The following is a 12,874-nucleotide window of genomic DNA, read 5'->3' on the forward strand; positions in this document are numbered from 1 at the left end:
GTATTTATTGTCTGTGTAGTTGTATAGTATGTGTATTTATTGTCTGTGTAGTTGTATAGCTGTATTTATTGTCTGTGTAGTTGTATAGTATGTGTATTTATTGTCTGTGTAGTTGTATAGGGATTTATTGTCAATAGTAAGGAATATAAGAATAATAATAAAGGAATATAATAATACCAGTAAACTACATTTCCCATTTCCCATGCTGCCCCTCGCATAGAACGCCCTGTCGACGTCACCGACAGAGCAGCCAATAGGAGACGCCTGAACTTGGAGTAACACGTCATTCTAGTGAAGCGCTAGAGCCGGCTCGTAGGGAGAGATCCTCCTCACCGTCGTGTTTCTGTCCCGTACACCCGTCTGCGTTCATCTGCAAATGCTGTAATTTTTTATTTTTGAACAAACCTTTACTCTTTCTGCTCGTGTCCGGTGTTGAGGCCAACCTGATAAACAAGGTAAGAGATCCGCTTCACTCTGCACACAAGTAGGCCCAGTCACAGGGGACCGGAAGTGGGTGAATGCTACATTCCGTTAGCTCTCTGGGGTTAGCCTGACAGAGAGATGGGTAACAGTAAGGTTCACTGCTGCATTGCTGTGGTTTCTACAACACCATCGTTACTACTAGACACCTACTGTGTTCGTCTCAGGTGAGCAGCCCTGTTCACCTGTCTTTCCCTCCCTGGTGGATCATCAGCTGTGATACGTGGCCTGTGCTATCTGATTAAAGCTAACACAGATAGTGATTCTTTAGGAATGATTCAATACAATTTGAAAGGGCTAAAGGGAAAACACCTAACATTACCTCCATCTGAATGTGTGAATGATATGTAATATACTACTGACTGTAAGTCTCTTTGGATAAAAGCGTCTGCTAAATGACTGTAATGTAATGTAATGTAAATCAGCCCCACATTCCCCTTTATCACACATGTCCAGTCAAAGCTCAGCATCCATTAGAAAAACATTGCATGTAGGTAAATTGACATTTCACTAAGTCAACAAGTTTATTGTTGATTTATCCACGTGGGGTGATGTTTTCAGGTTGTTTAGTCCGACCAATAGTCCAAACCACAAAGATATTCAAGACAGAGTAAAGAAGATCAACTGTAATAAAGGAATAGTTGTCATTTTTGCTTAAATGATTCATCAATAATGAATTAAGTGAGGAATAATAATTGGATAAATATTTAATGACAATAGTTATTTGGAGCCCTACCTAGTGCACAGGTGGCTGGCCTACATATCATATTGTACTCTCTGAAATCTTGTGCCCAGCTGACAAAAAAAAGATTGTAACTTTGTTTTTTGTTTTATCAAATGCACCTTGTAAACCTGCTGAAATGCTTGTGGGGTGGCTCTATAAATACCAAGCTCCTCTGACAGCGGTGAGAAAGAGGCAGAGTAAACAGTTGCTATAACAGAACTTCTTGTGACGCTTTTCTTAAGGCGTAACGCTTCACTGACCCTGGACAACAAAGGTGTAACCTAAAAATACTACTGGGATTTCTCTTCACTGTTCTATATCGCGCTAAAACACGCTTGTCAGGTTTGCTTATGACACCGTTTGTGCGTCATGCCCTTTAATATCTGCGTCCTGTTTGAGCATGGGAGGAGAAAGGAGCACCTGTATAAAGAGCGGCTCACTGGAGCACAGGCACTTGTTTAGGCTGCCGTTGTCAGAGGGACTATATCCTGTTCTTCTATTGGACTAACAAACCTCACTGTGATCTATTGGGCTCTTTCTCTGCTGAAGCTCGGTGATGGCGACCTACCAGGAGTTCATCCAACAGAACGAGGACAGGGACGGCGTGAGATTCAGCTGGAACCTCTGGCCCTCCAGCCGGCTGGAAGCCACCAGGCTAGTGGTCCCAGTCTCCTGTCTCTTCACACCACTCAAGGAGAGACCTGACCTTCCACCGGTCCAGTACGAACCAGTACTGTGCAGCCGGGCCAACTGTAAGGCAGTGCTCAACCCACTATGGTGAGTCAAAAGAAAGCAATGCCCCCGCTTACAGATTTAAACTGTTTGTTTTATCAGCATATTATCAAAAACAAGTATTTTAGTATTCAACCTATATTTTGACATATGGTATTTTTTCAGCCTTATTTTTTTTACATGGGCATTGTGTTTAACCATCTGTGCAACTTTCCAGTTCCAGCTATGTTCTTGACATTCCTTCATTTAAATATTCCTTAAGTAAAAGAAAATGGGTTGCAGGGAATTTGCTGCTTTGTATGAATAGCTTTCAATGAATCAGCAAGTACTAGGTATGGCACATAAGAGTTGTAAATGCACATATGTGGCCCACTATCAGTCAGAGTTGCACTTATGCCAATTATAGCATCCTTAACACAATTGTTTTGCTCACTCCTTCACAGTCAAGTTGACTTCAGAGCCAAAATATGGGCGTGCAACTTCTGCTTTCAGAGGAACCCGGTAAGTTATGACGTTCACAGCATACTTCAGTTTTGTATAATGCAAGACAGATGTTTTGGATTCGTTGCATTCCTTTATTAAATGTGTTAATCTGGTTCTGTGTCCCTGCAGTTCCCTCCCTCTTATGCAGGCATATCAGACGTGAACCAGCCGGCTGAACTCATGCCACAGTTTTCTACCATTGAGTACATAGTACAGGTAAATACTACGTACATGTCTGCACTCTGACCTCAGCCCTATGGAAGGAGATTGTATGTACTCTAGGTGTACTCTGTTGTGTGCTAGTTGTGGGTCAAATAATCTATGTGTTCAGTGTCACCCAAAAAAGAAAAAGGCCCTATAATTAGCCACTGGGATCAACACTCATTAGGTGCAGCTAATATGGTAGATTAGTAAAAGAAGTTTGTCATAATGATGTTGTGTTTTGATATATTAAGTCATACAGTTATTGATATTATACAGAAACATCCTTGGCTTTCCAACCAATGAGGGCCTCACTACTAGTGTGGCTTCATGAATATTGCATATGGTTTATAAAAGTAATATGAGGGTGTCTCTGCTAGTGTAAGTATTTGGACACAAAGCTTGTGATTTCCGCAGAGTGTAACTTTCCTCTCTCTCGTTTTTTTTTTACAGCGTGGACCCTCAGCCCCTCTGATCTTCCTCTATGTGGTGGACACATGTTTGGAAGAAGAGGACCTCCAGGCCCTCAAGGAGTCCCTTCAGATGTCACTCAGCCTGCTGCCACCCAACGCCCTGGTGGGCCTCATCACATTCGGACGCATGGTTCAGGTTCACGAGCTCAGCTGTGAGGGGATCGCCAAGAGCTACGTGTTCAGGGGCACCAAGGACCTCTCCTCCAAGCAAATCCAGGTTGGTGGGGGCTTAGGAATGAGGACACTGAGATATGAGACAGATTTAGGAGATTTACGTGTTAAAAGCCAGCTGTAATCATTGTTTTTCTTTATTGGTGTCTTTCAGGAGATGCTGGGTTTAACAAAGCCGGCAGCATCAGCACAACAAGGTCGCCCTCTGGCACCTCAGGATGCTGCAGCTACTTGCAGGTATGGAGGAGCGTTAACACTTATCTCTAGCCAGTTAATGCTAGCTGTTTCCAAAAGTTAAGAAATAAACTGCCAGCTTTTCTTGGCCTAAGGTGTGTTTGTCTTCAAATACAGGTTCCTTCAGCCTGTACACAGAGTCGATATGAATCTGACTGACTTGCTCGGTGAGCTTCAGAGAGACCCTTGGCCTGTACCTCAGGGCAAGCGACCACTTCGCTCAACCGGTGTCGCACTGACTGTGGCTGTCGGCCTGCTGGAGGTAAAGTAAACACACATGCAGAAATACAGATAATATTGTACACGAAGTGGATACAAATAATACCAGAATATGATTGTCTTACATGTGCTGGTTTAACAGATGTAAATACAAAGCAAACCAGATGCTCTGCATCCAAATGAATTAGCAGTTATTTAAAGAGCCTCTTCACACTCACCTGAACTTTGGCCTCTTCAAGATGATTGTGCCACATGTAACTGTTCAGCAAGGCAAACACACTGCCTGATGACTATCTACTGCAGGAAGAGTACGTGAGCTTTGTCCTTGTTTGCCTTCACCATCGTTATCCTCTCCTCTCTAACAGCTAATATGAATGGTTGTATAACCGATGCAACAGATCATTCCCCGCTGTACTACCCTTCAGCAGGGAAGAGACGAGGCTTGATTAGAATACATTCGATTCTTTCAGTCACTCCAGATTCCCTGATTTATCAAGAGGTGTTTGACTTGATGAAAGAGTCTCTTTACATATAAAGCAGAACTGCAATTGGTTAGCATCCACCATTTGTTGGCTTATTTATTTGATTGTCCTCTGTGAATGAGTACACTTTGTCCCTGTATAAATGAATCACTGTTTATATAGATGTTAAAAGCAGATTTCAGTGGCTTTGTGACTATGAGGCCTACTTCCAAAGGTCTGTTTCTCTGACTTTGCCAGGACTCCTGGACTATGGACCTAGTTGGATGTGTTGGCTGTGAGATCTGCCCTTTGCTGGAACTGATTCCATAAAAGCACTCAATCAGACTTGTGATACTCTCTGTGCATACATTCAGTTAAAGCTGGGGTTGGTAATCTAGAGAAAGTCCAACCAAAAAAGTCATCCAAACTTTTTTCCATTGATAGGAGCCAGCAACACTTGCTCTTAGTCTCTCTTAGACTAGCTAGAAAGTTGCCAAATCAGCAATGCTGACAGTTCCTCCCCTCAGGCCTCCCTCCAAAGCCACTTTCTCAAAATTACCATATTGTAGGTAAATGACAAACATGGCTTGTGTTAATGCTCAGATTTGTCAAGCTAGCAGCTTGTTTAAGACTGTTTGTTTATTCCTCCTCTCTTTATCCTCAGGGTACTTTCCCCAACACAGGGGCTCGTGTGATGCTGTTCATCGGAGGGCCCCCCACCCAAGGCCCAGGCATGGTGGTGGGCGACGAGCTGAAAACCCCCATCCGTTCCTGGCATGACATCCAGAAGGACAACGCTCGCCATTTGAAGAAAGCCACCAAGGTGAGCAAGTGCATAAACTCCTATGCAAGGTTTGGCATTTGCAACAGAACTTGTATTTGAGTGGAATCTTCCTTTGTTGTTACAACTCACTTTTTTACCCAAATAAGCAATAAAGTCAAATACATTCGTACACACCGTACTTACGATAGTTCACTGACATTAATTCATCGTTTTGTGTTTTTTGTCTGCTTGTTTTTTGTATCGCATAGTACTATGAAGCCATGGCCAACCGCTCAGCAGTAAATGGCCACTGTATTGATATCTACGCCTGCGCCCTGGATCAGACGGGACTGCTGGAAATGAAGTGCTTATCTAATCTAACCGGGTACGTCAGCACTTACTGTTTAATAGGTAGAGGGTGTGGAATTATATAAATCTCTAAAACTGTTAGGGATGTGTGATTTAAACAAATAATAATTATTTCTTATTTCTTTTAGGGGGCACATTGTTATGGGGGACTCCTTCAACACCTCCCTGTTCAAGCAGACCTTCCAGAGAGTCTTTAGCAAAGACTACAATGGAGATTTCCGCATGGCCTTCGGCGGTGTCCTGGAAGTCAAGGTAAAGAAGTGATTTAGTCATCGGGGTCTTAATGAATATCATTGTTTGCTGTGTTTTTGCTTGTGTCAATCACTCAGACATTGTGATTATTCTTCTCGGAGCACAAAATAGATCTGCACCGTCATACTTATGTTGTGTTTCTTTCTGTCTCCATAGACATCAAGGGAAGTGAAGATCTGCGGGACCATTGGACCGTGTGTCTCACTCAACTCCAAGGGCTCTTGTGTCTCAGAGACTGTGAGTCGCTGCCCAGGACTCAGATTCCGTCCTTCCCACAATTGAATTGTAATCTGAGAGCTGTTGTTTACTGGCACCCATCACAATATGCTCTCTGTCTTCTGTAGGAGATGGGTATCGGTGGCACAAGCCAGTGGAAAGTGTGCGGCCTCAACCCCTCCACCACTTTGGGCATTTATTTCGAAGTGGTGAATCAGGTAAAAACAACTTGCCTGAACTTTACCTTGTGAGCTCTGATGGGATTACTTTAGCCAGATTAAAGTACAGTCGCTAATCCCATCAAACAAGTGAATAATTGTGATGTGACGACGGCTTTGTTTAGTGAAACAATGGCTTCTTTTTCTGTTTTCCTTTTTGTTAAAAGGCCATTTGTTGGGCTCATTGAAAGAGGGAAGTGATTGACAATAGTGGTCTTACTGTCTCTACTGTTTTGTGTGTGTTTGTGTAGCACAATGCACCAGTCCCCCAGGGTGGCAGAGGGGCCGTCCAGTTTGTAACCCAGTACCAGCACTCCAACACCCAGAGGAGGATACGGGTCACTACCATCGCCAGGAAGTAAGACACCATAAACATCAATCCATGTTAACCTGGCAAATTATTTTTATTATTATTATTATTAACAAGCTAGGTGAATTTGCAGCAAAGACTGTCCATATTTACTTTATGCAACTACAAGTGCACGTTAACAATATAATGAAGCCTTCAGAAACCTGTGTATGTGCGTCAGTCACACCACACCCATGCTCACTGGCACCTCTCCTGCTCTCCTCCCTCTTCTCCTCTTATTTCCTTTTTCTTTCTTCCTTCCTTTCTTTCTGTCCCCACCTAAGCTGGGCGGATGCACAGTCCCAAATTCAGCACATCGAGTCGTCGTTCGACCAGGAGGCGGCCGCAGTGCTCATGGCTCGCCTGGGCGTCTTCAGGGCGGAGTCGGAGGAGGGACCAGATGTCCTGCGTTGGCTTGACAGGCAGCTGATCCGCCTGGTGAGTGACGCGCCCACGCCTACCTACCTGCTCTCTGTGATGCGAACAATGCATAGTTGGCATTGTTTGGATTGTGTGATGGAAAGTCATTCTGGTATTGCTGACGTAGGATGTGTCTGGTTATGTAAGGTTTGTTTGAACAGCGTTTTGTCTCCCTCGCTTTCAGTGTCAGAAGTTCGGCCAGTTCAACAAAGAGGATCCTACGTCCTTCAAGCTGTCAGAGTCTCTGTCCCTCTACCCACAGGTAAACCTGTCCCCCTAGTGGAAATGCCTGGAATTGAATCCCAAACAATTATTACAAAATATAATTTTTCATAACCATCATTATAGATCTGATTTAAAATATGAATCAATTATAATAATAATAATAAAATGTTTTAATTTCAATTTACTTTCATTAGGAAATATGAAAAACTAACTTTTTCCTCTCCTCCACCTGCAGTTTATGTTCCACCTGCGGCGGTCGCCCTTCCTGCAGGTGTTCAACAACAGCCCCGATGAGTCATCATATTACAGGCACCACTTTGTCAGACAGGACTTGACCCAGTCCCTGATCATGGTCCAGCCCATCCTCTACTCATACTCCTTCCATGGACCACCAGAGGTCAGCCTCACACCCTCCACACCATCATTACTATCGGCGTTAGAGGCATCAGGCCTTTCCTAGAAGCTTCAGAATGTCTTCATGAGAAATGTCTGTCAGTGCTGATTTATGTGGTGCTTGAGTCGTTTCAAACTGTGTTCTGGACATATGTTTCTTCACAGCCCGTCCTCCTGGACAGCAGCAGTATCCTACCAGATCGGATCCTGCTGATGGACACTTTCTTCCAGCTGGTTATCTACCATGGAGAGGTGAGAGGGTTTTATTCATTTAGCTCTCCAGCAGCACGACATTTGATTAATCCCCATTAGTTCCACTTCAGTTCCAAAAATCTCCACCTGTCGGGCATTTCTTAAATGTCCTTCTGGAGGATAACGACACATTAGCCGATACAGAATGCGTTCTTTAATGCTGGCATTTTCCTCTCTATTTCCAGACCATAGCCCAGTGGCGTAAGGCCGGCTACCAGGAAATGGCAGAGTACGAGAACTTCAAACAGCTGCTGCTGGCTCCTCTGGATGACGCCCAGGAGATCCTGCAGGCGCGCTTCCCCATGCCGCGCTACGTCGACACGGAGCACGGAGGCTCCCAGGCTCGCTTCCTGCTCTCTAAGGTCAACCCATCTCAGACCCACAACAACCTCTACGCCTGGGGACAGGTACTGTATTATAAGCTACTACTAAATACTAGGGGGGAAAAAAAGATTGCTTTTAGAGGTCAACAACATTTTCAGCAGACCTTTCTAAAGATGTCAGCGGATTTTCACTCATTTGTCTTCCTCCGCATTCAGCTTTAGTGGGCTGAAGTTATTTACAACCTCCTACAGCGCTTTTCATAACATATCCGTATAAAACAACAATTTATGACAGTTTCAGGAATTTCTCATTTACTTGTAGCCTCCAAATCAAGACTTTAAAACCCCATGATTGTATGGACTTTAGAGACAAACTGTCAAAAACACAGGTCTTGGATTTGCTAACCTCCGAATTTTACTGTGGGAGATTGAAAGCTTAAAATAGCGTCCCTCTCTTATTGCCAAAGTTAAGAACTATACCCTGCTGTATATAAACACTGTGAATACATCTACAGCAGTCCGAGAATGAGATTATCAAGAGAAAAAAAGGTCCTGCATAAACCAATATTAGGGATAAACCAGTGTTGCTCTACTAAAGTGATCATGGGATAAGAACTATGTGATGAAAAGATCTGTCTGCATAAATCACTCAGCCTCTGTTTGTGTCCCATTTTTCTTCCTGTGCCTCTGTAGGAGACGGGCGCTCCGATCCTCACTGATGACGTCAGCCTGCAGGTCTTCATGGACCACTTGAAGAAACTGGCAGTTTCCAGCTCTGCGTAGACGTCTCTATTCCACCACAAAGGGATCCGACATTCCTGTGAAGACATTGGGACCCATTAACATTTAATTCCCCCTGTTTTTTGTAAAGGAGTCAAACCCAGAGAGTCCACTGTATGTGCTTGTTTGGTTGTGTCCTTTCTGGAGCCATGTGTGACACATACCCATGCTACCAAATGAACATAAAAAAGGGCGGAAACAGCACATTCGTAATATGAAAAAACAAGACATTTCTACTCATTTTCATTAACTTGTTATTTATGAGAAACCGCTCCAGTACTCAAGACTGTCCTCATGTAAGCAATATCAAATCCTCTATTTCTCTTTTATATTTGATATTACCTCTGACATGCAGAATGATAAGACTAATAATACTTTCTTATGTTTTATTTTTGTTTGTCTGTCCTATAAATATATGCCTACTGCATCAAGATTGGTTAAAGGTGTTGTTAAATAATATGCTCCTATGTGCTTGCTTTGTCTATAGCTAAAGATGAAATGCTTAGAATTTTCTCGTTAATAAATCATGATGATACCTTCTAATGCTGAAGAAATGCTCATCGGCCGTCAGTCCGATGTCTTGCTAATCACAGTTTAATTGACGTATAGATTAAAAATCCTACATGGATTATACCTTTTTTAAGTGTTTTCCAAGAAAATTCCCTTTGAATAATGAGGATTAATGTTCCGAGGAATTGAAGTCAATCACATCAACTCAACCGTGATCGACTCTGTTTTCAATGACGAACATTGAAATCTATTTTTAACTTTATAAGGCACTCTATAGTTCAGTCCCCTCATCCCGTCTCACCACCATCTGGTATTTTGCACCCGATGATTGCCTAAGTGTCTTTGTAATCAAACTTCAATATACTGTTAAGTCTGTATAAAAGGGACAGTTTGATTTAGAGCCTGTCTGGATTCCTAATGCTATCCATATAAAGCCCCGTCGGCAGGAAACAGATTCTGTCTGTGTCGTCTGTCCTTGCACCAGCATGCACGTCCTATTCACAAAGCATTTTAGGAAAGTAGAAACTCCTCTTCTGGATTTTCACATGGAAGTCACAGAGGTTACCAGAGATGCTCAGTTCTTACACCAGGCATCTGTTAGTTGACGTGCAGCAGAAGGAAAGGCCTCGCTCCTGCCGTCTAGCATCTCTGATTTGCACACTACATGTTGCTGCAACAGTAGGTGGCACGTCACACGCTGCAGATTGGAACTGACACTCTGCCTCAACAATTGTCTTTTTTTCATTTGTTGCTACTGTACATAATGCCGCCACGGAACGCAATCCCAATCATAAAACCACTCACGCACACCATCTACTGTCACTGTAAGCTGATTTCAGAGCACCCAGAAAGTATGATTTCGAGGATCAGTGAACGGCAGATTATGAAGCTTAATCCTTAGGGGCTATCTGAATTCTACTCTTAGCAGCTTTAGAGCGGAAGTTGCCACTGAAATACAAATGAAGTCTGTGTCTATCAAAAGCTTAGGCCTTACAACGTTGCACTCTGAAGCCACATATGCTCCAAAGGTATTCAAGGCCAAGTAAAAAAGAGATGCAACTTAATCTCTTTTGACATAGATACTGCTGCACAATGCCAAAAGCTCCTTTTAGGTCTGTGGATTTCTTTTCAGTTTCGGTCGGTGCAGCCTTGTGAGATGTGATGGAATACATGGATATGAAATTATCTCATAAAGGAAAAGCAATCATGTCTTCATTTTTAATCCGTGCGTCTATGCTCTTGTCCATCTTGACGCATGCAGAGGCATGTTTGATGACGTTCAGAGGAACAAAAGTTCTTTAAAAAGTCTCTCACATTTTCTACAGTGATCATTCATGACGCTCATGTCCATGAGATTCTCGGGCTTAGGCAAAGCTGTAAGGAAATGTGTTGCCTTTTATCTCCTATCAAATCCTTACAGATCAGTTCTAGTCCAGCAGCCAGAGAAATCCATTCCGGTTTCTGTCCCAGATATCTTATGTAAGATTTCTATATGGAATAATGTCATAGCATGTTTATGTAACTATGATACACAATGCTGTAATCGGATGATGCCTACCATGAATCATATAGTTCAGTTTATTTTCTATTGAGATTAAAGGAGCTAAAACTTGAGTCTGAATGTATATTATTATTTAGTTTCTGAGTACACGAACAATGTTTTAAATTCCAAGAAAGCTCACAGCCACAGAAGTATGAGCTTAGAGTCACCTCGATATGAAATAAAACAAAAAAAGAACATTCCTTTTAATAATAGGAGTGTTTATAGTCATCTTTATATTGCAGATTTCACATAATTAAATGTAGAGACAAAGAAACATGGAGAGAAAAGTCACGAGTATTAACTTTTTATACAGAATAGAACAGCATATGGCCCTCTAATAAAAGTATTGCAATTTACATATTTACAGTATTAGAAAACTGCATTACACTTTAACTCCATCATAGAAACAGAAAAAAAATGAACTATGCATACATTTCTGAAAAAAAATTGCATGTTTGAATTGATTTTTGGACACAGCACAAGTTAAGGATTGCCTCTTTAAAACAAGACCTGTAACCTTTCCTGAACAGCAGCTGCTGTGGTCACAATGTGACAGCTACAGTGACTATGACCGACTCATGTTTCTTTATTTTATGGAGCAATAAGTTGAGCTGTTGAACCCAGTAGCCACAGCAACCTCATGATTAAATATAGTATAGATCATGTGAGTTAGGGATCGAAAATATATGGATGATGGTGAATGCAAAGGCGTTGAGTAACATTAGCATAATTAGAAAAGATTGTCCAGTCAGCAGACTGAATCACTATTGTCAGTGGCGCACCAATGCATACCATAGTTTGCTAACTTTAGCTAATACTAGCCACCATTTGCGACCAGCCCAAATTAGGAGAGTGTGCAGAAATGAGCCAGGGTATGTTTAATTGTTTTTTAATTTAAGTTTTCATATGTGAGTGGAAGATGGTGTTAAGTTAAGTAACATTGTCTCACTTTAAACTTTCAATAACATGTTGTTTTGGTCACTAAGCTGCAGAAGCAAGGTAATAATATGTCGGTGTTGTGCTTACAAGTTTGCCACATTAAGCCTAAGTTGTTTATTTGCACATCTAGCAATATGGAGCGGAAAAATAAAAATAAAATATGTAAAAAATAAAATTCTGTATCAAAAATCAAACCCTAGATTCTTAGACAGAGGTGAAGAGTTTAGTCTTAGTCCATTCCAGATAGATCCAAAGTGATCAATAGCTGTGTCAGGGAGCACAGAGCGAGGGGGAGAGTTCATCTGCATCATCAAAAATAAAATGATCATAATCGTGCACAATGCAGCACTGTACAGAATGATGAACTGAACTTTGGTGGATGTGTTGGATGACATTGATCCCCACACACCGTCTGTAGCATAGGACTTTAAATGTGTTAAATTAAGAGCAGTGTTTAACTTCTTGTTATTGCCACAAATGATCACCAGCATGGAGGAAGTCATGAGCAGTGTTTACTGCAGGCCAGGTGCTCTGACTGATATTCAATAAGACTCTTGGCAACTGTTGGCAAGAAAAGCGAGGGGATTTCAGGACACAGGGCAGCCGTTGAAGCTGTGAGATGTGTAGACGGACGGGTGCACTTCGTACCCACTTAATAAGCCGGGTATTACTCCCAAATGTAATACCTGGCAGTATCAGCTGGCAGTATTACAATGGGTCTTCTCCTGGGTCATTTCCAACCATTACCAGAGCAGCTAATCGAATTGCATTTCTTATTTGTATGCCTATAAGCCTGTGTGATAAAGAACAAGTGGTATTTGAAGTGGACGATTTAATCCTGTGTGTACGAGCTATTTATTTGATGTACGTATTTAGTTATTTTATTCATAAGTAATATTGTTTAATTATTCTAGATGTTTTCTTATTGAGGTATCAAGATAGCTTTTTCTTTTGATATTCATTCGTTTAGTTTCATCATTTTTTGTTGTTGTTTAGTATACTTACTTTTTTGCTTTGGTGGTATGTTTATGAATTGGGTAACACTGTGGGCACCTGCAGTTATGAATATAGGAGTAGGCAGCTAAAGGACCAGCATGCACCAGGGTGGCCCTATGTTTGTTTTTACCAGAGCAGGATTTCCTTT

At 42.0% G+C, this 12,874-nt stretch overlaps 1 protein-coding gene across 1 annotated transcript; it reads left to right on the forward strand.

Moving 5' to 3' along the window:
- Positions 1-271: 271 nt before the first annotated feature.
- Positions 272-9,696, forward strand: sec23b (SEC23 homolog B, coat complex II component). The gene is made up of 19 exons (XM_054603762.1): positions 272-455; positions 1,754-1,981; positions 2,380-2,437; positions 2,549-2,635; positions 3,074-3,310; positions 3,419-3,501; positions 3,616-3,760; positions 4,843-5,001; positions 5,211-5,326; positions 5,439-5,562; positions 5,719-5,799; positions 5,907-5,996; positions 6,248-6,354; positions 6,630-6,783; positions 6,950-7,027; positions 7,226-7,387; positions 7,549-7,635; positions 7,821-8,042; positions 8,652-9,696. The coding sequence occupies exons 2-19, from the start codon at positions 1,761-1,763 to the stop codon at positions 8,739-8,741; spliced, it is 2,301 nt and encodes a 766-aa protein (XP_054459737.1). The 5' UTR covers positions 272-455; positions 1,754-1,760; the 3' UTR covers positions 8,742-9,696.
- The last annotated feature ends 3,178 nt before the right edge of the window (positions 9,697-12,874 follow it).

This window comes from Anoplopoma fimbria, chromosome 9, assembly GCF_027596085.1.
Source record: "Anoplopoma fimbria isolate UVic2021 breed Golden Eagle Sablefish chromosome 9, Afim_UVic_2022, whole genome shotgun sequence".
Taxonomy (NCBI): domain Eukaryota; kingdom Metazoa; phylum Chordata; class Actinopteri; order Perciformes; family Anoplopomatidae; genus Anoplopoma; species Anoplopoma fimbria.